Raw genomic sequence first — 26,178 nt, 5'->3', positions numbered from 1 at the left:
TTACAATTGTTATAATGATGGTTTCTAGATCTACATTCTTCCTGTGTTCAACCTGCACCCTTTGAAACTGAAGTCCTTTCTGTTTTTCCCCAAGGCCCTCTAACCTAAAAAACCACCCAGTCCACACCACACAGTCCCCACTACCCATGTAGATGCCTCCTGTGTGTAATGGACTCATGGCTTATTTAATGGAACCCGAAACCCCACCACCGAATGGTGTAAGTCAAGGAATATGCAGCTCCACAGTTGCAGAGCTGTATGAGCCTCTGATTCAGATCCTCGACTTGGCTCTGTTCCTGCGGTCCATAATTGGTTCTGCTGACTACGCTGAAATGGTGAGCTCTTCTCTCATGTTGAACTGTCAGCCTTTACTGCTTTTGTCAGCTGCTCAAAACCAGAGAGCAACTGTTCTGATCCAAGGTGTCACACACCATTGGTACCGACATGAGCCAACACCTGCACTTGGCTGCACACTGTGCTCTTCATGGTATCCATAAGGACCCATTCCATGTCTGGAAAGACTCCACCTGGTATGCACACAGAGAGCACACTGGCTTTTTTCTCATCCTTGGCAGCAATGTCCCTAAGGGCCCCCATAATTCACCTAACATTGGAGCTCCCAATATTGTGACTACCTGGATCTTACAGGCTGAGAGGTGCCCTCTGAAACAGGACAGGTGACTGCTTCTGACTGAGGGACATTGTCAGCCACAGATAGCACCTGGGACCTTTTTGTCAGACTAACTGGGGAGGCCTTACGTTCAGGCCCTCAGGATGTCTTTCTTAGCCTACTGCATTCCGAGGCAACCTCCCACTCAACCATGGGTGAGGGGTGAACCTCAGTGCGAGCAATAACTGGGCTGGCCACCAGTGCAGTCCGATTGGTGGTCACATGGGTCATGCTGGACATCTGTTTGATCCCCAAGGCCATTCCACAACAGTGATCCCATCCACTGCAGCCACAAGCTGTGTAACTGAAGTCAACACAGCCTGGAGCTGGGAGCAAAGTGTCATCAACTCAGCTCGCATCCGCATACAGCACTCACAGTCCCTATGCATACTAACTACACTACACAGACAGACAAACAAACAACTGTCAACAAGCACTATGAAACTCTACTGTAGACACTGACAAAAATGCAAGAACTGTGTCTAATGAATTTGATTAATGAACAGAAACCAAAAACTAAACTGCCAAAGCACACAGGTGAGACTAAATAATTTTGTGGTATTTATTATATTCGACTTACAATTATAAATAATACATCACATGAAACAGCTACTGAAACTGCTTTGTTTGTATACCTGTTTTTGCAAAGGGAAAGTGTATGAGATGACCAAGAGTGACTTAAAAATGTGTTGAACGATTGAGAGACTGTTTCACATGTAGCCCCAAGGAATCAGTTCAGAAGGCTAGTTGTGAATTAGCGATACCAGAGACATCTATGTGGAGATTTTTAAGGAGATACTTATGACTACATCCATACCATTTGCAGTTGTTACAAACTCTTAAATCTACAAACCACAGTTTATGTGCCAGCTTTCAAAAAAAAAAAAAAAAAAAAATGTTGCAGCAAAACACTGAAGATTTTCTGGATTGATGAATCAACATTTCACCTAAGTGGAAATGTAAACACACACAATCTGGGGGTATGCAAAACCCAACAACCTGGTAAAGTTGCAGTGAGACTCCCCTGAGTTGAATGTTTTTGTATCGAACCCCAGCAGAAGGTTTTTGGGCCACTTCTTTTCCAGCAAAGCAACTGTAACTGGTGTTTTTTACCTTGAAATGCTAGAACTATGGCTCTTTCCTCAATTGGATGAAGCTTAACCACAGAACTTTATTTGGCAGCCTCATTGGCTTAACTCAGTACATGACTGGTTAAACAACATTGTACTCAACTGCTGGATTGGCCACAAGGGGCTGGATGATAAGAGTTTGTTTTGCAAGGCTTCCACATTCATCGGATCTAATGCCATGCGATTTTCACCTTTGGGGATTCACAGAAGGATCATTTTTATATGTCACTGCTACCAACTGATCTACCCACCTTAAGGAACAGGATTGAAACAGTTGCAACAGTTTCTCCAGACACACTGATAAAGATTTGGGAAGAACTCGTCTATCAACTCAGTGAGTGCCATGTCACAAATGGTGCTCATATTGAATGCTTGTAAGAAAAACTGTTTGAGTTGCTCTTTTGTTTATAATTATGTAAGTTGAATGTGGTTAATGCTACAAATCCTTAAAACACTGATAGTCATTTTGAAACACCTAATGTGATGTATATGAATGAAATCTACACAATGTAAGCCTTTTCAAGAACAAACTTGAGTGAGGAAAAGAAATACAAATGAAAACAATTACACACCTTCCTCTTTCGGCAATTGGTGTTAAAAGTTATGAACCATTGAAGATCGTAGTTATGTTCTCTTTCTCATGCTCAAAGAGCTGGTAGGTTTTCTTTTTCTCTTGCTATGATGACCAGTTAAATGAAAACCATATTTATTTGTTTTAAATGTTGTTCAAAATGCATATGTGATACATATTTGTATCACTTTTTCCTCCAGTAATATCCCCCTTGCTCACTTTAAGTTGACCAGCATTTGCAGAGAGCCTGAATTCCCACAGAAAAAAATTTGTTGGGGTGACTGTGCAACAACACGTGCCTAGTCATGAGAAAACTTATTGACACACAATGCTTGTTTGAATGGTCCAAGCATAAAAAAGGTCTAGTGGATATGGCAGATACAGAATACACTTAAACTCCAGAACTTGCGAATCTGAGTGTTATACACTAGCAATAGTCATTTCTCACTAGATGTTGTGCTCCTTGAGGACAATTTTCTCATCTCAAAAGAGGATGAGCATAACCTTTCTCTTCTGTTACTTGAGTTAAAAATTTGTTTGGTTTGATGTATGAGAAATTGTTTCATAATCACTGACGATTTTTGCAAGGGAGGAATCACCTTCTTGTTCTACATACAACAGAAGCTGTTCATATGCATCAACATGTCACTCTTTCAATTTAGCAATTAGCTACAACATGGGTGCTTTATGGAATTGGAGCACATAATTCACAGTGAGATGTCCTGAACTGATGTTTAACATTGTGGTAATGTCATCCAGTATCACTTTGCAGTTTCTTCAATAACTGAAGTGTTTTCTGGAGTCACAATGCTATTTGCCTGACAAAGATCAGGAAGGCCTTGCATGTTACCTTAGGGTTAGTCTTTCCGCTCCCGGGATTGGAATGACTCCTTACCCTCGCCCTTAAAACCCACATCCTTTCGTCTTTCCCTCTCCTTCCCTGTTGCGAAAGCTCGAATTTTGTGTGTATGTTTGTGTGTCTATCAACATACGAACACTTTCGTTTGGTAAGTTACATCATCTTTGTTTTTAGATATATTTTTCCCACGTGGAATGTTTCCCTCTATTATAGTCATAACTAGTAGTTTCTTACATTTGTCTTGAGTTAAACTGTTCCTTGGCCATTGATACTTAATAGTAGTTTTTTTTAATGTATCTTATTGATGGATTACTTTTAACTGATTTTTGAAATAGCACCCTTAGAAAGTAAACCTTTACAAAGTTTTAGTTGCACATCTAATATCCAAATATGTAAATTTTTCCTGGTAATATTACATTACAGATAAGTTAATGTACGGAAGGGTGAGACTGGGCAGTGAAGCAAACTTCCAGACTAGTCTAAATTTTTTGAAAAAAATTATAAATGAAACAATGAGTAACAAATTGAAATTCATTTTATAAAAAGTACTAGCTGATTACCTGGCATTGCCCAGGTATATATTTTTCGATCTTCTGTTACTCCATATTCTCCTTCCCCCTCTCTCCGCCATTCTCTTCCTCTTCCCTGTCTTTGTTTATCTTCTCCTTTTTTCTCCATGTTATCACTCTCACTCCAACAGGAGGTCACTGGTTCTTACCCCCCACAGTGTTTCTTTGCAGATAGTAAATAATTTGTGCACCAAATTAGGTAGAAATCAATTGAGGAGTGTAGGAAGAGCTTTTTATCAATCTATTTGTCTGCATAAGCACATGTCACACATATTTAATATACTTTACATGTATCTGTACACATATTTCACCTGTATCTTTAGCGAATTTCGTCCTGCAGTTTCATTTTCACTCAGCTCAATGTTCATGACATCATATCATCTGAACTATGTGTTGTACAATGATATAATTTATTTGGTACATTCAGTGATATATGTGAATACTGTTTGCAAAATATGCCATGAATATAGCTAGTAGTAAAGAAGTAATAAATTAATATGAGGGCTTGTTGAAAAGTAATGCCTCCAAATTTTAATTGGAAAATTCTTAAAGTTTTTTAAATAAAACAAGTGTTATTAACATTTTACATCTTCATTCTTAATGTCTACATATTTATTTCCCAGCATAGTCACCCTGTCAATGTATACATTTCTCCCAACGAGAGACCAGTTTGTTGATACCGTCACTGTAGAATGCTAACTTTTTAATGTAGCCACAACCTCACATCTGCTTGCACCCTTCATCACTATCAAATAAAGTCCTCAAAAGTGTTCGTTAAGTTTTGGAAACAGATGGTAACTGGATGCTGTGAAGTCAGGACAGTATAGTGGATATCAGTGACTGTGACCCCAAGGTACTAGATTATCATGGATTTCACAGTGCTTGTGTGTGGTTTGACATTGCCATGTGGAAGGAGAGGGTCCTCCATATGTCTTGTGCACCAACACAGATACATTACAAACTACCATGTTACACTCTACAGTTAAGAGTGCTCTAGCTGTAGAGGACTGTAATATGTAGACATGAAGAATAAAGACACAGAACAGTAATAATGTTGGTTTTATTCAAAAAGCATTGAGTTTTCACATAAAAATTTGGAGGCATTACATAATTTTCAGCTTACCCTTCATCATGTTGAGATTATGCTTGATACTTCAGAGTTTATTGCTACAGCTAGTGCAGTAAACACTTTCTTGTAGCAGTAGGTAAACACAAATGATGTCATAACTTTTAATGCATGCACTGTAAAAGTAAAGAAACCCAAAAATTAACAAAATTTAGCCCCTTGAAGATCAGTTTTAGAGATCTGCCTGTAGATCTTTCAATCAACTTTCATTTTTAGTGGGAATCAACTCTTTCACTTTGTTCATGCTAACAGAAACTTCATACCTAATACAACCTTTATGTAAGTCAAATTATGGAAAGTATTCATGAAAACTTTGTTAACAAGTTGTGCAAATGAGGTGCATAGTCTAGTAATGTAAGTTAATGAGAAAATTGTTACTTTGATAGAGACAATTAAATTCTGTAGACTGGGAAATAAATCATAGTTGCTGTTTCACAACTGTCATTCCTATAGTTCTAATTTCTTTGCATCTTATTCCATGAAGTTGTAAATTTGGCTGTCATATTTTGGTTCTTGGGGACCCTACATTGCTTTCATTTCCTTTTGCAACTAATTGTTTCATGAGCCCTGTTTGCAGAACTGATTATACAAACAAAATAGATTGAAATTCTTAGAAAGACAACAAAAACATTTACCTGCAGTCTACGGGAGTACAACAGTAAAGTGCCAAGTCTGCGACTTCTCACAGTTAGTACAGGATATAGCATGCAATAATGTCCAGAATGAGGGGCTAGTGTTACTGATTTTCTAACACCATCATGCACTGCTATTTCCTTTGGACTTCACACATCTTTGAGTACTACATATTACGCATTATCTACCTTTGACCAGAAAGTGCTCACAAATCCCAATATGGAGCATACAAGCATATGTTATCTTGACAGCAATAGAGGAAGCTGTGAGATGAACTACAATATCCATCAACTGTAATACAGCTGTATCTTTATATGCTTGATCTGCTGCCAAACACTGAACAACAGTAAACTACACAGCAGCACCAAGATAACTGGTACAGCCACACGTCTTCAAGTACAGAGACACTTAAACAGGCAGAATATGGCTCTGCACTCAGCAATGCCTATGTAAGACAGTAAGTGTATGTTGCAGTTGGTAGATCGGTTACTGCTGCTACAATGGCAGGTTATCAAGAGTTAAGTGAGTTTGAACCTAGATTATAGTCGGCATCCGAGCGATGGGAAACAGCATCTCCGAGGTAGCAATGAAGTTGGTATTTTCCCTTATGATCATTTCAAGAGTGTACCACGAATATCAGGAATCTGGTAAAACATCGAATCTCTGACATTGCTGTGTCTGGAAAAAGATCCTGTTAGAATGGGACCAACAATGACTGATGGGACCAACAATGACTGAAGAGAATCGTTCAACATGACAGAAATGTAACCCTTCTGCAAATTGCTGCAGATTTCAATGCTGGCCATCAATAAGTGTCAGTGTGTGAACCATTCAATGAAACATCATTGACATGGGCTTTCAGAGCTGAAGGCTCACTCGTTTATCCTTGATGACTGCATGGCATAAAGCATTAAGCCTTGCCTGGTCCCATCAACACCGACATTGGACTGCCGATGACTGGAAACATGTTGCATGGTTGGACGAGCCATGTTTCAAATTGTATTGAGGGGATGGACGTGTACAGGTATGGAGACAACCTCATGAATCCAAGGAATCTGCGTGTCAGCAGGAGACTGTTCAAGCTTGTGGAGACTCTGTAATGGTGTGGGGTGTGTGCAGTTGGAGTGATACGGGACTCCTCATACGTCTAGATACGACTCTGACAGGTGACACGTACGTAAGCATCCTGTCTGATCACCTTCATCCATTCATGTCCATTGTGTATTCCAATGGACTTGGGCAATTTCAGCAGTACAATACAGCACCCCACACATCCATAATTGCAAGAGAGTGGCTCCAGGAACACTTCTGAGTCCAAACACTTCTGCTGGCCACCAGACTCCCCAGATATAAACATTACTGAGCATATCTGGGATGCCTTGCAACATGCTGTTCAGAAGAGATCTCCATCCCCTTGTAGTCTTACAGATTTGTGGACAGCCTTGCAGGATTCATGGTGTCAGTTCCCTCCAGCTCTACTTCAGACATTAGTTGAGTCCTTGCCATGTCATGTTGCGGCACTTCTGTGTACTTGCGGGACCCTACACAATATTAGGCAGGTGTACCAGTTTCTTTGGCTCTTCAGTGTAAATTGACATTTGCAGTGCACTACTATTTCATTAGTACAAACTGCACTGCTAATATGGTCTCCTGTCCAACCAAACACAGCAGTTCTTCTGAACTGTACAGAAGGATACTAATAATCCAACTCATATTATTGTCCCCAGAGTCATTCTCGTTTGAAAGTTTGTGAGTGCTTGTGATCCTCTGTGCCACTTTGTCCAATATGCTGCCTCTGTTGTCCATACTTTTCCTTTTTTACTCTTCTGTTCCACCTTTCTTTTACTGGCTTTACATTTCCCTTATTATTCCTGTCTCTGCTTTGTTGTTTATCATTTTAATTTCTCCTTGGCATTTTAGCTCTTTTTGTACTCCCCAATTTATATTACCAAGATCGTTAATTACCTGTTTATTGAATACACTGAAACACAGAAAAAAATGACACATGGTGTATAAGGGAAGGTACTAATCTGGTAAATTTTCCAAGACTGAAAATGAAAAGAGTTAAAATTAACACAACTTGAATTATGTTGCGGGGAACCACTAGGGGGCTTGGCTGAAATCCGCCTCTTCACTCATACAGTATCACAGTACACCAAAGTAGAATTCACAGCAGTGGATGGATTTCACTATACTCAGAACCCAAAGAGACCCCATCATCATGAACCAATAAAACAATCACTCCAAAAATATCCAGATATAATGAAGTAGTGCAGAATCGTCACCAGCGCATTGGCACCCAAGAGGTGCCAGCCCACTGACAAGTCATCATCCTACCTCACATTGGCTGGACTGTTTTCAGCCATACCCGCTGATGCAAGGCAGAAACGATCTTGCAATCCTATGGGATGTTTTGATGAATGATGCCATACTATCAATATGCCTCTTTACACCAACATCCAGCTGATTTGCTGTGAGCAGCAAAGCATTTTGAGCACATCAGCTGGCTGATTTAAGACCAAGAGGTCACTGACCCATTCTCACTTCTGTTCAATAGGTTAACCATCACTATCCATGGCCAACTTACGATCACACCCCTCTTGAATTGGCAGGAAGGGCCAAACACAATCTGGACAATGCAGGGAAAGATGGTGCTGTGTCAGTGAGCCAACACCATTAGGGAGTCCATGCTGGTCCTGGAGAGGAAGTGAAGAAGCAGTAGCTGCTTGCCCCAATTGAGACTCTAGAAGCACAAGTGACTCCACTGCTAAGGGGAACGGGGTCTAAGTCCATGAAGACCTGCAGTGACAGGTACGAAGAAGATGGAAGGACACCCATTGTCCCTAGTGGAATGTTCCCTGTGCAGTCACCACCAAAACATCTTGATGACCTTGTTGCATCAGAATCAGTTCCGGGATCTAAGTGGGGGCCCACCTGAGGATACAGACCCATATTGGAGAGCCCACAAATGAAAAGTTGTCATTTCTTCATCTTGAACAGGTAGTGGTGTAAAAAGTCTAGAAGTGTTGATGGGGACTGGTGGACTGCAAATATGGGTGGCTGTCATTCTGCTACAAAAAGAGAGCTGGTGTGGTTGAGCTGTCCCCAAAGCATTTGACAGTTGGGTCTTAATGGTTCAAACAAAATGATTCACCAGGTGATTGGAGGCAGAACAAAATGGATAAGCCATGATATGTTTGATGCCATCACAGGTGCAGAATTTCCAGAAGGCAGTTAGCATAAATTGCAACCCTTTAACTGTGACTAAGATGTGAGGTGTACATTTCACAGAAAAAGTTTTCTTGAGTAGTAGTTGTTATTGTCTGCTGCAGTTTAGTGACATCTATAAAAAGGGAGAAAGACTCAACAAGGATTTGCCACATGGCTCTCAAGAAAGGTGCCACAAAATCAATGTGCGGGCAGTCCCACAGCTGAGTTGATTTTGCTGAAGGGAAATATGATCACGGAGGTGCTGGTTGGTGCGTGTGACAGGCCAAACTATTCACCTTCCATGTTATGTCATTTTCCATTTGCAGCTAGTACACATAACTAACAATGAACAGTTACATGTGAGAGACCCCCAATGAGACTGATGGAGGAGATGAAGCAACTGTTGCTATAGAGTCACACCCCTCACTACCCAGTGATAAAATGCTGAAAGGAACTGCAGAATTAGTGCACTCCAAAGATGATATCCAGCCCTTCCTTCTCTATTTATGAATAACTTGTTTGAGCCTGAGTTTTGGAACCGTTATTATAGGATTTTAGAAACCATCTGGGAATGTTTGGGAAAAGACAGATTGTGGGATTACAAGACAAACCTCTTCTGCTGTCTTTCCATCCCCCACATTTCCTGTATTCCCACCATCCAAGACCTAGACCACCACTTGCATATCACAGTGTGAATCCAGTTGTATTCCTGTTGGTCTGTGTTCGGTCTTCTTGTTCCAAAAAAGAACTAGTTTACCATTTACCAGCCTAGTGAGCAGTTCACAAATACATTTTTTGTGCTTTTCTGTCACTGTTTGGTTGCCTCTGAAGCTTTTCACCATATTTACAGTTGCAGAATTTAAGTGCATAATAGTACAATTTTCATAATTTGTGAAAGAGAGAGGAAACAATTTCAGCTACATGTATCAAACTATTTAAGGTGAGGGACTTAGAATAAGTCATACTGCACACTGCAATACTGGCTCAATCATTACCTGCATCTACAGTGCACCAGATGGTAATATGTCAGTATTCAGGAAAAACTGTAGCAAATTATGAGAGACTGCATGAGAAACAGTAAAATAATTATATTGTTTGGTGATTTGAATACCAAATTTGCAGTTGAGCCTGCAATTCTGCCTCATAATTTATTACTTGAATGCACTTATCATCATTTGTAGGTTAATTGGGGAATATAAAAGTGTTAATGGTCACCAATGTTGTGGAGACAATATAAAAGGTTCACAAAAAAATTTCATTTGCAGAGGAGGGGGCAGATGAAACTTACATGGAAAAAGAAATTAATACCACAGGAAACACAGAGATTCAAGATATTTTGCAAGTGACTATAGGGATCAGATGTCTTATTAGGGAAGCATGTAATATTCCTCCTGATCCTCCAGGACAAAGCTCTCAAATGAGAAAGCTCAACATCCAAGGAACCATACTCACTCTTGGCACTTGTGTTCTCTTCTGTACATTTTAAGTATTTGACAACCGAATATGAAGTTAATTTAGACTATGTAGGTGACTGATCTAAACAGTAATCAACACTCCTTCGTCGTCCACAAAACCCAAGTGTTGCTGACGTGAAATACACATAAAATGACTAGTATAAGCAAGATCATTGTAAGTGCTGCAACTGTCCAAACAAACAGTAGTCTCAGAAATACTGTAGAATATCCAGCAATACAGAAACACAAAATTCAAATACTAAGCCTGTCGTATAGAAGTCTAATATTGATTTTTGTTCATTCATTCACAGTGTTCCATAGATCCCCTCAAGAAGGAGTCATACCTTCTGTTTATCTCATAGGAGCAGCTTGATATTTACTTTGTTACACTGGTATTTTTGAAATACAGAAATCTATTTACAGTACACTATTATTTGTCATGCTACTTCCTTGAAGCTAAAAAGTATTTTGAATCCTGGAATCTAGGTACCCAGCTGATTTGTAAGAATGGCTAATGAGGTATGTTTTGTAATTTTCTTTTGAGCTGGTTGGTGTTCCCAGTTCCTGATTTTGTGTTAAAAGGGGAGCTTCTTGAATATGTCTTGTGAAAATACTATGTATTTAACACAATATACAATTGTTAATTACTTAGCATTGCAGTAAACTGAAAAAAGTCTATCTATATATCATTTATTTGTCAAAGTCCAGAGACAACATGAATAATCAAAGAATCTACACAGTATATAAAATATAACTGACACTTTACTATTTGCATCACTCCCCTCACAAGTGTTTTTGATATTTGGGGCTGAAGTAGACACAACACCCAGAAGCAGTGAAGGTTCTTTAGTGGCACCATGTTAGATGAAAACCTATTTGCTGGAATGCAAATTATATAGCATAAATGGCCTCTGGGTAATATTTTGTAACTGTATCTAGTTAATGTTAGAAAGTCTGCATTGCACAGTTCACATGGTATTTGGAGAATTTTTTAAAGTCCAAATTGAGTGTGAAACAGTAATTTTAAATTGTCTCCTAGCACAATGGGTATATTATAAAAAGCATGGATGAGGTCAGTTGTGGAGAAAACTGTCTTGTTATGATTGTAAACAGAAAAATCCAGGATATGTGGCACAGGATAGCATTGAGGTATCACACTGGCATTAAGCTGATGATAGTCACTATTAGGTCACATCCCATTCTCTTCTTAGTGGCAGTACAGAATGGTAAGGTCCAGCTACAATATGAAAGCTGACATGTCACTTGATCCATTGTGAAAGGGAACTCTTGCTTTGTGATCTTGAGTTTGTCTGGAGGCAGCCGACGAGGCCATGCATGGACTGGTGGCCCTGGTGCTCTGACTGTGTTAAGTATCATGGAGTATCTTACTGGTGCTGGAGTAGTCAATGGATTGTCGTTTGTTACATCACTGTCGATCAGTTTGACACCAAAATGGTTGGTGTAGTACAGGTATCCATGACTAGATAACAGTGAAGTAACACATTGGTGACAATCTCCATCTGGATTTATGTCAGAGATAGACAGTGGGAGGAAACATGATGTGTCCATCATGATAAGACCCATTTGTGGAACATGGGTGACCAATACCTGTATTTCACAGTGGAAATAAATGAGAAAAAAAGTTATGCTGAAACATGAACAATAAGGAATTGTCACTCATGACTGTCCAGTTTGTAATCAACCACCACCACCACCACCACCGATTTCTGTCACACTTATGGGCTGCAGCTCAATATTCTTAGAGGTTGCTCATGCTGGAAGAGCATTGCTGTTGTAACACACATTTGGAGCATCCTGTTTGGAGGTCTGCAACTTGATCAGATTGTTCAGTTACTTTAATTTGCAAAATTTCGGGAACGCTCTCTGTCCTGCCAGAGATGGTTTGGTGTTTGTGGGTTGTTACATCTCAACTATTTGGTCAGTGGCTTGAGTATTTATCATGGTAGGGATAGAATTCACATGTGGCTGACATGAGCAGTTATACACAATGAGGTTGATGCAAAAACTTAGATAATGTGCACCTTATCATTCTGCCAAACAATTCATATTTTCCAGTATGTGATAGGGTCGTTTCAACATGTATTTCAGAAACTTTTTGTCACCAGATGTCTTGTGAAAATGCTACGTATTTATCTGGTGAGAGTATTGGTTTTTATATTGTGACAAATTGTGCATATCACCGGACCTGGTTTTATTGCAGTTGGACTGAAATCCCAGGATACAGCAGTTTAATACAACATTTAATACAATCATTAATCACACTACATAACAATAAACTGAGAAAAAGAACATCTGTACATCCTCATTTGTTCCTTAAGATCATGACAGAGAACAATATCCCAAGAGCATTACGTAATGAACAAAGCTTATTGATTAGTTTGTTTATATGTTGAATTTATTTTAACTTGTTATCCAGCAGCACCCAAAGGAATTTTGCATACAGTGTTTCATTTACTTAGTGATCATTAATATCTACTTTTGGTGCCATCATGTTATTTTTCTTTATCTTAAATCGCATAATATGAGTCTTTTTGGCTTAAACTGTTTGCTGTGACCCAGCTGTATGCCTGTTCAGTTATTATCTGAGCTGTGTGTGACAAGGCTGTGTAAGGACTGAAAAGCAATTGTGTGTGGTGTGCATTCAGTCTCAGTTTCGACCATGGGATTACCCGACTTTGCAGAGGTGAGATGGCTTGTATGTCTCAATGAGACAAAGTGTTACAGTAGGTGCAACTATAATCGACAGATATCTATAGGAAGGCCAGATGAATCTGTGGTTCTTGAAGAGGGTGGCAGCCTTTTCAGTAATTGCAACAGTCTGGATGATTGACTGATCTTACCTTGTAAAATTAGCCAACATGGCTTTGCTGTGTTGTTACTGTGAACAGATGAAACAAGAAGAAACTATAGCTGTTATTTTTCCTGGTAGCATGCAGGTGTACTGTGTGGGTTAATGATGATTGCATCCTCTTGGGTAAACTTTTTCCAGATGTAAAGTGGTCCACCATTCAGACCTCTGAACAAGAAATTTTAGGAGGATGTTGTCATAAGGGAAAACAAAACCGATCCTATGAGTTTGGTGTCGAATATTACATCCCTTAGTTGGGTAGGTAGTTCAGAGAATTTAAACAAAACATGGGCATGTTGAAGTTAGATACAGTGGAAGTTAGTGAAGTGCAATGGCGGAAAGAACGGATTTCTGGCAGGTGAGTGCAGGGTTATCAACACAAAATCAAATAGAGGTAATGGAGGAGTTGGTGCAATAATGAATAAGAAAATAAGAATGAAGGTAAGCTACTATGAACAGAACAGTGAATGCATTGCAGTAGCTGAGATAAGCGAAAAACCAAATCCCACGACAGTAGTACAAACTTATGCACCAACTATCTCCGCAGAAGAGGAGGAGACTGAAATAATGTGTGATGAGTTAAAAAAAGATATTCAGACAGAGATGAAAATTTAATTGTGCTGGGGAACTGGAATTCAATAGTAGGACAAGGAAGAGAAGGAAAAATAGTAGGAAAACATGGACTAGGGGAAATGAATTGAAGGGGAAGCTGCCTGGTAGAATTTTTGACACAACATAATTTGATCTTGCCAACACTTAGTCTAAGAACCATGAAAGAAGGCTATCTATGCGGAGGAGAACTGGAGAAACTTGAAAGTTTCAGGTAGATTATATAATGGTACGACACAGATAAAGTAGATTTTAAACTGCTTTACTGGAGTAGAGATGTGTACTGGTTATGAACAGTGGATTAAAACAGAAAAAAATTGCAGAACTGTAGGAAATTAAGATTAGTCTAATAACAGTGGGCACAGAGGCTCTTAAACAGTCGTTCTTACCATGCTCCATATATGAGTGAAACAAGAAGAAATCCTAATAACTGGTGCGCCTGAGAGTACCCTTAGCCCTGCATTTCATAGTGGTGTGTAGAGTATGGATGTATGTGTCGATGATATTTCACTAAATACAATATGTACCTTACAGTGTGTGAATATTTTTATACATTTCAAGTTAATATGATGTATATACACAGAAAAAAATTATGTAATGTTTTCTATAGTAGATAGTGTCGGAAGTTCCAAGCAGCTTTTCGCGGATGATGCTGTAGTATACAGAGAAGTTGCAGCATTAGAAAATTGCAGTGAAATTCAGGAAGATCTGCAGCGGATAGGCACTTGATGCAGGGAGTGGCAACTGACCCTTAACATAGAAAAATGTAATGTATTGCGAATACATAGAAAGAAGGATCGTTTATTGTATGATTATATGATAGCGGAACAAACACTGGTAGCAGTTACTTTTGTAAAATATCTGGGAGTATGCGTATGGAACGATTTGAAGTGGAATGATCAGGGTGCCAGGTTGAGATTCATTGGGAGAGTCCTTAGAAAATGTAGTCCATCAACAAAGGAGGTGGCTTACAAAACACTCGTTCGACCTATACTTGAGTATTACTCATCAGTGTGGGATCCGTACCAGGTCAGGTTGACAGAGGAGATAGAGAAGATCCAAAGAAGAGCGGCGCGTTTTGTCACAGGGTTATTTGGTAAGCGTTGCGGAGATGTTTAGCAAACTCAAATGGCAGACTCTGCAAGAGAGGCGCTCTGCATCGCATTGTAGCTTGCTGTCCAGGTTTCGAGAGGGTGTGTTTCTGGATGAAGTATCGAATATATTGCTTCCCCCTACTTATACCTCCCGACGAGATCACGAATGTAAAGTTATAGAGATTCGAGTGCCTACGAAGGCTTTCCGGCAGTCGTTCTTCCCACGAACCATATGCGACTGGAACAGGAAAGGGAGGTAATGACCGTGGCATGTAAAGTGCCTTCCGCCACACACCGTTGGGTGGCTTGCAGAGTATAAATGTAGATGTAGATATTCATTTTGTGATTTTTACTTGAAAATCCAACTTAAGGAATGAAACATTCAAAGCAACTGTACGTAAGCAACTGACAGCACTAATTTTTTCCACTACTAACTCCAGTTCACAAAATCTATCATTTTGTAGGCATAGCACCCACAGATATTAGACAAAGAAAGGCAGCAGAAATTAAGAGGAAACAAAAAAGTGATTTTGGGCTTCCCCTGCTTGGAAGCAAAATATCTTATCCTGGGGTGAAGTCGAGAAAAAGATTTCTTCAAACAACTGAAGCCATTACATCATTGCCTTCCACTTATCGAACAGAGCTGTGGCAAATCAAGGCACCATAAACCTAAAATAAGAGCCCACTGCTGGTTTGCAACTGCCCTACCAGATGTGGGAGACTTTGAATAGACTGTGAACTGAAATGCTGCGGTGCAAACAAAACTTGAAGTGGTGGTGCTATGTTACTGGAGATCAACGCACACATTACACCGGTGTAACAAATTCTGCTGCACCCTTTCAAATATCCTGGATACTCTGATAAGCAGATTCACTGTGCATTTTGAACAGCACACACCAAACCTCAAGAGCAGCCAGAAGAAATGGTAATCTCCACAAGAACAGTTTTCCTACCTCACGTTGGCAGTGTGACCCTCGAGATCAGCAGGCTTTTCAAGAAACATTCAGTAAAATATGTCTTCCATCCTTTGACGTGTGTGTTAATGATTCTGAGTTCTGCAAAAGATGACATAAGAGAAAAGACACCAGGAATATGTAAATACCATGCCATTATGGGATATCTTACATTGCCCAGACATGTCGCACTGTTAAGTACAGATGGGATGGATGTAGACATCGTACAGATTGGGTCATCCAGGAAACAAATCTGCTGTTGCTGAACTCTTCAGTAATGTAGGTATGTAAAGCAGCTGGAACAGATGTCATCTGTCACTGGTCCAATTTGCCTGAAACCTGCACACTGGTGAACTTGGTTTCAATAAAGTTCCATCAATTATGACTGCTGAATTTTGAGCCTCAAAATCAGTTTGAAATGCACAGAGTCTTATGTATATATTGTAGGTATATTTTTAATTTGTAAATAACTGTACTGTCATGGATATGAAAATAATAATCACTATGGTTGTTTTGATTGGATTCACATCCTCACTGTTGCCTCTCTCTAACAAAGTAAAATATCCATGGTAGATATAAGTTTTAAGAGATCTAATGTATCATGTGTTTCAGTTAAGAATTGCTTTAGGTGTACCTTCATTTTTTGTTTCAGTTTGAGTTAACTAGCTGCTATTCAATGTTTAAGTGTGGATGTATAGATATGATACATATATATTTATTTATTTTTGAACACTCAAAATGAGAGCCGATGAAATAAATGTGACCTTGGAGGAAACGCATATGATTTTGAAGATGCAGAGCATATGTACTGAATCTGAAACCAGTTCATCTATATTTGTCTTCCACTGTTTGATGTTGTATCCGAGTTCTCTCACTGATATGAAAATTTCCTGCTCCATTTGTTAGACAAAAATACATTAAATTTGGAATTTCCATATTTGAGAGATTCAGCTAAGGAAAAATGATAGCAAAATAACAAAAAAACCTTGTGAGTTATCATTTCTAATTGCAATTTGCCACAGCAAATAGTCTGGCTTAGACCGCTGTTGCTGTGATTCTGTATTAGATTCTTGAATGTGTGTCTACATAGTCACTGTCCACACATAACTATGAGATATAAGATCTGCACCACTGTTGAAGATGAAAAAGGTGGGTTATGCTGTGTGCAAGATAAAGATACAAAATATGAAAAAATATATTTAAAGAGAACTGACTTATCCCATTAATTTTTCAAACCTTCTCAATGTTGCACATTATAAGCCAATCAATGAATGACAACTAATTTTCATTTTAATGTTTTGTTTGTTTTCCTATTGCAGAGTGATGTTAGATATGCTGTCCGTCCAAGGAAATATTGATAAAAAATGGGAAGACAAAATTGAAAAAGCTTTCTGGAGAGGAAGAGATTCTCGCCGAGAAAGACTCAAGTTAATAGAAATTGCTCGAAAAAATCCTGATTTATTTAATGCATCACTTACAAATTTTTTCTTCTTCAAAGAAGAAGAGAAAGAATATGGTCCAAAAGAAAAGCATGTATCATTCTTTAAGTTCTTTGATGTAAGTTGGATGTTTTTATATCAAATTACTTAATATGAACATAGATACAATACATAATTTCCATTTGTTGTGTGTCTTTGTGCGTATCTGTGTGTGTGAGTGGAGGGGGGAGGAAGCACTCATGCACACGTGTTTTGACAGGAGAGTGCAGCCGAGGAGGAATGATGGAGGCTTAGGAGTTGAATGAATGTTATTGATAATGCGATGGCCACCAGAATTGAAAATACTGGAAGTGTGGCAAAATGATACAATACTGTAACAGTAATAAAAACGAGTAGCTGTTAGCTAATTGGCAATGTAAGTGAAAGGACACTTCTATTGCATTTTAGTTTTATGTGTCAATGATGAAATAGTTTTAGGATGATGACAGGTGAATATGAGAATGTCAGTGATTTTTTCGGTGTGGTGAGAAACACAAAATCACCAGTTGGAAATATAGTGCTAGAGGGAACATATTTTCTAGCATTGTAGGTCAGTTATTGATTCACTGCCATGCAATACTCACTCGTTTATATGGTGGGCCTCCAACTTAATATCTTAGTACTACACAGGGAGAGAAGATTTAAACACATAACCTCTTCCTATCTACTAAAAGTGATCAGAAAAGCTCCTCCAATGGGATAATCTTAAAGAGATCATTGTCTTCAGTATGGATTTGTTACACATGTTAATTGCAGAGACTGGAAGAAAACTAACCAAGCAGAGATACCACTCAAATTACAGCTATCACAAAGCAAATAAATACTGGACCAGACAAAGATATATCTTGGTAGTCATGTTTCAATAACTGATTCTCAGTGAATAAGTATACTGTGGCAGACTTCATTCACTTTAAATTTCAGCCCCACACATCAAAACTGATGTTTTGTTTCTGTCATTGGCACACTATCACAGTTTCACAGTACTTGTAGGTAAACTAGGATATAGTAGGGCAAATGCATAGGACCTGCCTATGTTGAGAGGTTGCCATTTTATCACAAGTTTGCATAAAATGTTTGGAAAGCTAGGAAAAATCAAGAATATAGGAATGTGCTGACATGAATTGGCATAGACCTTTGGACATTCACCTCCTTTATCTCAGGTGTAAGTGAGCTCCTGAGAATCAAGAGTTACTGCACGCAGAAACATTGGTGTCACCATCTGCGACTTCTCTCTTTTTTTTTTTTTTTTTTTTAATGGGATACTGTTTTATGCGAATCAGACTGAACTTATATGACTGATTTTCAGTCTGATGGAGAAAGCATACTAATCGGATACTAATATTCAAGGAAATAATGCATGAATAATTCAAAGACTACCTCTTATGTGGATAGGTTATGGGTACAATTATGCTGCCAGTGAGCTTAAAGCAATCATCTTGCCTAAGAAAGAACACTGGTGTCCAAAAATCAGGGAAAATAATCTAAAATAATGGTACTGTGAAATTGTGTGTCAAATGTAATGAATTCAAAATAAAATGTAAACACTTACCATAAGACAAATTTTTGTTTGTTACAGCAGAAATATCATAGTATGCAATACGGATATATCAGTTCAATATTGCACAAAAAATGTCAGATGCCGTATGATCATCCTGAACATTAATGCAGTATGATCAGAGGTGTATAATACTATTAATGACGTTCACTGGGGGACTGATGACCATAGATGTTAAGTCCCATAGTGCTCAGAGCCATTTTTTGACGTTCACTGTTACTTCCATAGGAAGCTAATTGGCACTTTTTGCAAAGCTATTTTTGATACAATAATAGTCTTTGGAGAGAAACTTCAAACAGTAATATGCCTTCTGAGAGAATTACAAGAGCAACCTTTGAGACTGAGGTCAGAAGGTCAAGTTGGGCACTCTGAGTGCAGAACTGTTTGTTGTTGAGTACATTCATCTACATCTACATGATCACTCTGCAGTTACCACTTATATGTCTGGTAAAGGGTTCATAGAACTACTTTCAGACTAATTTTCAGTTGTTCCACTTTTGAGTAGCAACTGGGAAAAATGAACACCCAAATCTTTCTGTGCAAGCTATGATTTCTCTTATTTTATTTTGATGTCATTTCTCCTTGTATAGGTTGCAGTTAATGAAATATTTGGACGTTTGGAGGGCAACATTGATGTTTAAAATTTAATGAAAAGAACTCACTGCTGTGAAAAATGCCTTTGGTTCAATGATTACCACCCCAACTTGTTTATCATTTCTTTGATATTGTCTTCCCTATTTCTTGATAATTAATACAAAATAAGCTCCCCTTTTTTTAACTTCCTTGGTGTACTTTCAATCCTACTTGGTAAGGATCCCATACCACATGGCAATACTCCAGAAGAGGACATGTGAGTGTAATGAAGGCAGCCTCTTTGATAAATTTTTTACATATTTTTAATGACCTGCCGACAGAACACATTCCTTTATTCACCTTCCCCACATCCACGAGACCAGCCATGTATAAAAAAGAGCTATTGTTTTGCAAGACAAATATCAACCTATTTCACTGCTTTAGCAATCTTCCGAAGTATTAAAGATGTCATCTCTACAGATATTCATATCTTCAGATGTGAAATTGTGCTGCAATACTTCAAAGGGGTACCGTTCCATACACAGACTCTCCCTAATCAGTAGTATCTTTTTTGGGATGAAAGAGGGTTCCAGCAGCTCCTTGGCAGATCAAAACGTTTACTGTAATTTTTGCAAACTAAACTGGGATTCATTTATGCAGAGAATAGTCCTGCATTGAATCAACAGTCTGGCATACATATTGCCATGCGCCCTCTCTCCTGTGATTAGTGTTGAGCAGTAGCATGATAGTTTGCTTTGCATACAAACCATCTTCATAAAGCATCCTGTGCAGATTACTTAACAATAACATACAATAACATACTTTCATTGGCTGCACATGTAATTGGATTGGTTCAGGCTCCTAATGTTGAGTGTAAAATAATAAATATCTGTGATTTCCACAAATGCAGGCGTTATTGAGCCAACTGAATAACAAACCTGTGGTCAGAAATTCTAACCAACAGTCTACAAACAAAAGAAATATGTAGTATGTACATTTATCATTCTGCTCACGTATTGGCTTGCAGCCAATCAGCATCAAACTGTAGTTCCTCCGCCAAATGATGATTCAATGGAGTTGGAAATTCCTACTGTCTTCTCTCTCACACACACTGCCGTTGTACTATCAAATTAGTTGGTGTCAGCTGTGTATAGATGAGGTAAAGATGCTGCAGGTGCTTGAAATATTGAGCAGCAATGCTGTGACAGGAACTGAACAACTTCGACTTTCAAGTAAATGACTTTTGGTTGCTTCCTGTTATTTCTGTTTCTTTGTATTTTCCCTAATTTATGGAAATCATTGTATGGCATGTGGAAGGAAAGATGGAGATTCCACTGACTACATCTACAGACTGGAAAGCCATACACTGATCTGTCCCATCGCAGTTTATAAGAAGTGTGTGAAGCCATATTTCTTTGGTTGTGTATGTGATATACAACAACATACAGTATCTTTGAACTATTCAAAAGATATTCCTGGCAGATCACTCAATTTCTAGTGGCACACTATAATGTGTTTGTGTAAAAGGCATTTTGGGTGATGTGGACTACAGTCTTTATTAGTAACACTACCACTTACATCCCGTTACAGAATAAAAGAAAGTTGAAGTAAGTCAGTTAGCCTACTTTATCTTTTAAAAGATGTATCTTATGAGAACATGAGGAGAACAAAGTACTCTGACTTTCTTTACAGTTTTACCAAAAATATGATGTGAATGCATATATACAAGGGTTGGAACTTTAATAGTGGCAACTATTTATTTACAGCTCATACAAAATAGATATGTGTTTTAAAGCTTTACTGACCTTCAAAGTAATCACCAGCATTGTGTACAACCTGTTGCCAATGATGTGGAAGTCGTAGGATACTCTTAGCAGTGACAGTTGTGTTGACAGTTCGAGCGGCGTGGTCTGCTGCCCGACAAATTTGCAGCAATTCTGAAGCGAATGCTGTGAAGTTTTTCCTTCAGTTTATAAACTGAGTTGAACTCACATGGGCTTAAGTCAGGGGAGTGCAATAGGTGGTATAGCACTTAGCAGCCCCATCAGTCAAACAAATCAGAAACAGCTTGCACTTTACGTGCTTGAGCAATGTCTTGCAAAATGATGGTCAGATCCTGCAGAAAGTATCATCACTTATGTCTCTAAGCTGGTCATACATTGTGTTCCAAAAATGAATAGTATAGAGACAGAAGTGATGACACTATCCGCAGGAACCTGACCATCATTTTGCAGGACAATGCTCAAGCACGTACAGTGCAAGCTGTTACTGATTTGTTTGACTGATGCGACTGCGAAGTGGTATACCACCTACTGCACCCCCCTGACTTAAGCCCACGTGAGTTCAACTCAATTTCTAAACTGAAGGAAACACTTCATGGCATTCACTTCAGAACTGCTACAAATTCGTTGGGTAATAGACTGTGCGGCTCGAACTGTCAACACACAAGTGTCACTGCTAAGAGTATCCTACAACTTCCACATTGCTGGCAGTGGGTTATACACAATGCTGGTGACTACTTTGAAGGCCAGTAAAACTTTGAAACACATGTCTTTTGTATGAGCTGTAAATAAATAGTTGCCACTATTAAAATTCCAATCCTCATATAATTTGGAGGTTCTACATGATATTAATCATCAACACCAAAATTGAAGAACTACTAGAATTCTCTAAAATGAAGATGTTAATTAATATGGTTACTTGTTTGGCATATTGCAACTCTCAACTGTATCAAAATGGCTTTCTTATATTCTAAGTATGGAGTGACAGTTTAAAGTGTTATATTAATGAGACTGTTATTATCAGTGTTAGAATGCTTGCCTATGTATAATTTGTGTGTTGTTTGTATGTTTGAAACATTAATGAATTTTTCAACATCTCTAAAATGTTCCAGTATTTTAATAATTCTGGTCCCTCTTTCTCTCAGTTAATTTGAATTTTTTATTTGTTTCAGTATAAGTATCAAATAAACATTGATGGGACTGTAGCAGCTTACAGATTTCCCTACTTGCTGGCAGGTGACTCCCTTGTTTTCAAGCAAGATTCAAAGTATTATGAACACTTTTACAATCAACTAGAGGCTTGGAAACATTATATACCTTTAGATGCTGACCTTAGCAATATAGTAGAACAAATAATATGGGCGAAGAAACATGATGCTGCTGCAAGAGCCATAGCAGAAAGAGGTCAACAGTTTGCAAGATCCAATTTGATGCCACAAGATATATTTTGTTATCATGCTACCTTGCTTAAGGTATTTAATTCTATTTTTCTCTTCATAGTGAAAAATACAGCTATTTTAATAATAAGAAAATTAGAGGATTTATAAGTGAGAAATAGTATTGTGTTGTCAGATATATTTTACTCTAAGGCTTAATTTGAGCTTAATCAATGGATTTGAAAGAATTATACTTTCTGCTGAGTGGCAAAAGAGTTATATGTGTGTGTGAAAAATGTCCCTTATCCACTTTACAAAATATAAGGAATGACATCCAATCAAATCAGATTTATAAAATAACACAGATGAAACTGTCGCAAGTGTTCAAAGATGAACACTTACTTGCTAATAAATGATTACGTAATTGCAAACATTGTAAAAGCAAAAGGTTTAACAGCCCTTTGACATCTATTTCATTTGAAACATCGAGCTTATTCAACAATATAAGAATGAAGGAGGAAATCAACTGTCATCCCACCGAAAGGAACAACTGGGAATTTGCCTGAAGTGATTTAGAGAACCCATACAAAATCTAAATGTCGATAACTGAACAAAGATTTCAATCACACTCCTCCTGAGTATGAATTGAGTGTCTTAACAGTTTCATTAAATTCTTGGTAAAAGGCACCAAAGAAATCCAAATTCGTATCCAGCAACATGCAGGCACTAAAGGTCTCCCTTCTTGTACTAAAATGTTAATTGGTGGAACTGTAGAATTCATCTAGAACATCTACATAGTGCAAATAAAATTTGTACATCAGAGGAACATAAAATTTTTGATTGTGTTTTAATACGAGAGATGGAAAGTTGCTACTCACCATATAGCGGAGATGCTGAGCTGCAGTAGGCACAATAAAAAGATTCACACAATCATAGCTTTCAACAGACACACACACACGCACACGCACAGCTGCAGTCTCAGAGAGCTGAAACTACACTGCAGTGTAGTTGAAGTTATTTGCTGCAGTGATCCTGCTCTGCAGTGTCCCTAGACCATGATGTGTGACTTCTTCACCTTTTGCAGTGAGCAAGTGCTGAAGGAGAGCTTCAAGCTATTTAAATGATGTAATCAGTTTTGTGATAACTCTTCTATATTATAACTTGTAATGTTTCCATTACAATTGCGACTAATACAGTTCTCACACCGGATGTTGATCATTACATGTGCTGCTATACTGATCTGAGATTTCAGAATGATCATTCTCCCATATTCTTCAATTGTTCTGGCATTTACATTATTGCCCATACAGTTTGCCCTGTGACATCCAAGGCACCACAAAGCCACAACTCCAAAGCAGGTGGAGAATTACACTCACTGTCGTGCATTGTTGATGTTCTGAGCTGACTTATTTCGCATCCATCTGCACACCAGAGCGTTTACATTGGGATGCTCCACACTTAATAGCTATCTAAACAATGTTTCCAGTTTCCACAAACATCTTTCTTCAACCTAAGTGATGAGAAATGGAACATGTTATTCCACAGAATCAACAAGTTACAGGTTACACCACAGTCTGGCCACCCGGATTCAGGTTTTGAATGGTTTCCCTCAGTTGAGCAAGGTGAAAATCAAGATGATTTCTTTTAAAAAGACAGGGTCAATTTATTTCACCATTCCTGTCCAATCCAGACTTGTTTTCCCATCTCATGTTAAAACTCTAATCTACCTTACTTCCTTTTATCCAGACACAGAAAGTAAAAGTCCTATCAAAACAAAGACTATTTTGAACATCAATGCATACTAGGTTCTATCCTTTCGGAGGTGATTTGCTCTTGCTTTCCTCTAAAATTTGGCATCGGGTATGAACTTACAGTAACTTGCCTTTACATTCCCCACTAAAGAGGGAGATCTGGGTTTGATTTCCAGTATCACATATAGTTTTTACCAGTCAGAAAAGTTCGTTGCAATGCACATTTCACTGTAGAGTGAGAGTTCATTCAAGAAATAGTATGCTACGAATAAGCCATTTTCTGCCATGTCCTTTCACTATTGTCTTTTAGTCCAAGAAGAAGATATAGTATGGAGTTTGGAAGAGTTGGATTGCAAGATGTTTTCAGATGCTTTGTTTTTTAAGAGTAATACCCTTAAAAGACTAACATCTGGGTTCAAGTCCTTGTCAAACACAAAATTTTAATCTGTCAGGGTGTTTCTTTGCAGTATGCAGTCTTCTCAGGATGAAAAATCATTATCTAGTTCCCAAATTGTTTACAGTGCAATTATTGCCATCCACAAAGATTAGTCATATTCAGGATATGTTTTAACTGTATTTGGCTTGTCCTCGGTATTCAATATCCAGGCTGAATCCTTCATTCTGTTGGTACTACTTATAACAGCAGTGTAAAAACTAGGTGCTGTTGTGCTTGATAGCTCACAGACATTTGGTAAGCAGAGGAATCTAAAGAGCACTAATGCAATCTAGTGCTGAGAAATAATAGATAGACTGAACAGGCTGCTTCTTAAAGTTTAAGTCTCAAAATCAGTACTTTCTTCAATACCTGCACTAATAAGTATCTGTTTTGTTCATCACTAATGTAATCATTTCATTATCAATTTTATGGTTCTGTATCGTTACATTTTTTTATCATTTTTTAATAACAATTTTACAGAACTGGTCTCACCGTGTGATTAGTGAAGTTAAAGTACTAGATGGTATGGAACATGTTCCACAGCCAGTTCCAGACAAACCACATGAAGATTGCCAGTGTGATAAACTATCAGCTAAGCAAAGTCAAGGAGATGACAAGGACTTGAGAAATAAGGAAGAGCTGTAGTTGAAGAAAAACATGTTCCTTGCTTTTAATATTAACAATACCATATTATTTAATTTCGTATCTGTGTGTTACCAATTTATGAATACAGTTTTGGCAAAATGACTGAAGTACATTTTGTCTCCCCTCTGTATCGCACGGTTTGTAAGTTTCACACATGTTGCCTTTTCTTACTATCTGCTGAATGTAGTGATTCTAATGGAAGGGGCTGCATGAAACCATCTAGAACTGAAATAAGTGATGTGCCTGCACTATGCATTTTTCTCTGTTTCATAATTGAAAGGAAGTAATATATCAATACTTCCTCAAATATTAGATTTTACTAGTGAACAATTAAAAAAGCTACATGGGCTGTAAAAGAGGAATTTGTAATGAATTGCACTGTTATTCAAAGTATTTCATGTTCAAACCTTTTTTGCTTCTTATATTTTAAATGGGAAAAAATAATATCCATATTTGCATATAATGGCATCTGACACAATTTCTTGAATGAGGAAGATATCTTCACCCATAACTGCAATATTTTAAGTTTTATTAGTGTTCACTTGGATCACAGATGTCTTAACTCAACACGGAAAACCTCCTCCATATTGCTTCAATGAATACCCACAGTCTCCACTTAGTAAACATCAATCATCAGGATAGCGTAGCCCTACCTTACTGTGTATCTTTAAGCATTTTACATTGTGGGTTGAAGATGTATTCACAATTTACACTGAATCACTGAATGTATAAATAGTGTATTAGAGCAAGCATGAACACGTGCAAATGTGAGCCCTTATATAAATGCATTCTTAAACGTTTTACAGCTTCCATGCCTTATATTTGGGAGTATTCAG

At 38.2% G+C, this 26,178-nt stretch overlaps 1 protein-coding gene across 1 annotated transcript in view; it reads left to right on the top strand.

Moving 5' to 3' along the window:
• LOC124595889 (protein O-glucosyltransferase 2-like) overlaps window positions 1-25,444 on the top strand; it is a 96,620-nt gene extending 71,176 nt beyond the window's left edge. Inside the window, exons 5-7 of the mRNA XM_047134797.1 lie at window positions 17,067-17,304; window positions 22,307-22,606; window positions 25,178-25,444. Coding sequence (XP_046990753.1) covers window positions 17,067-17,304; window positions 22,307-22,606; window positions 25,178-25,342 — 703 coding nt within the window. The 3' untranslated portion in view covers window positions 25,343-25,444. The remainder of the gene's footprint in view (window positions 1-17,066; window positions 17,305-22,306; window positions 22,607-25,177) is intronic.
• Window positions 25,445-26,178: the final 734 nt, after the last annotated feature.

The sequence above is a fragment of the Schistocerca americana genome, chromosome 2 (genome assembly GCF_021461395.2).
Source record: "Schistocerca americana isolate TAMUIC-IGC-003095 chromosome 2, iqSchAmer2.1, whole genome shotgun sequence".
NCBI classification, from domain to species: Eukaryota; Metazoa; Arthropoda; class Insecta; order Orthoptera; family Acrididae; genus Schistocerca; species Schistocerca americana.
Note: the sequence above shows the minus strand (reverse complement) of the source record. Positions and strands in the feature narration are given on the sequence as shown.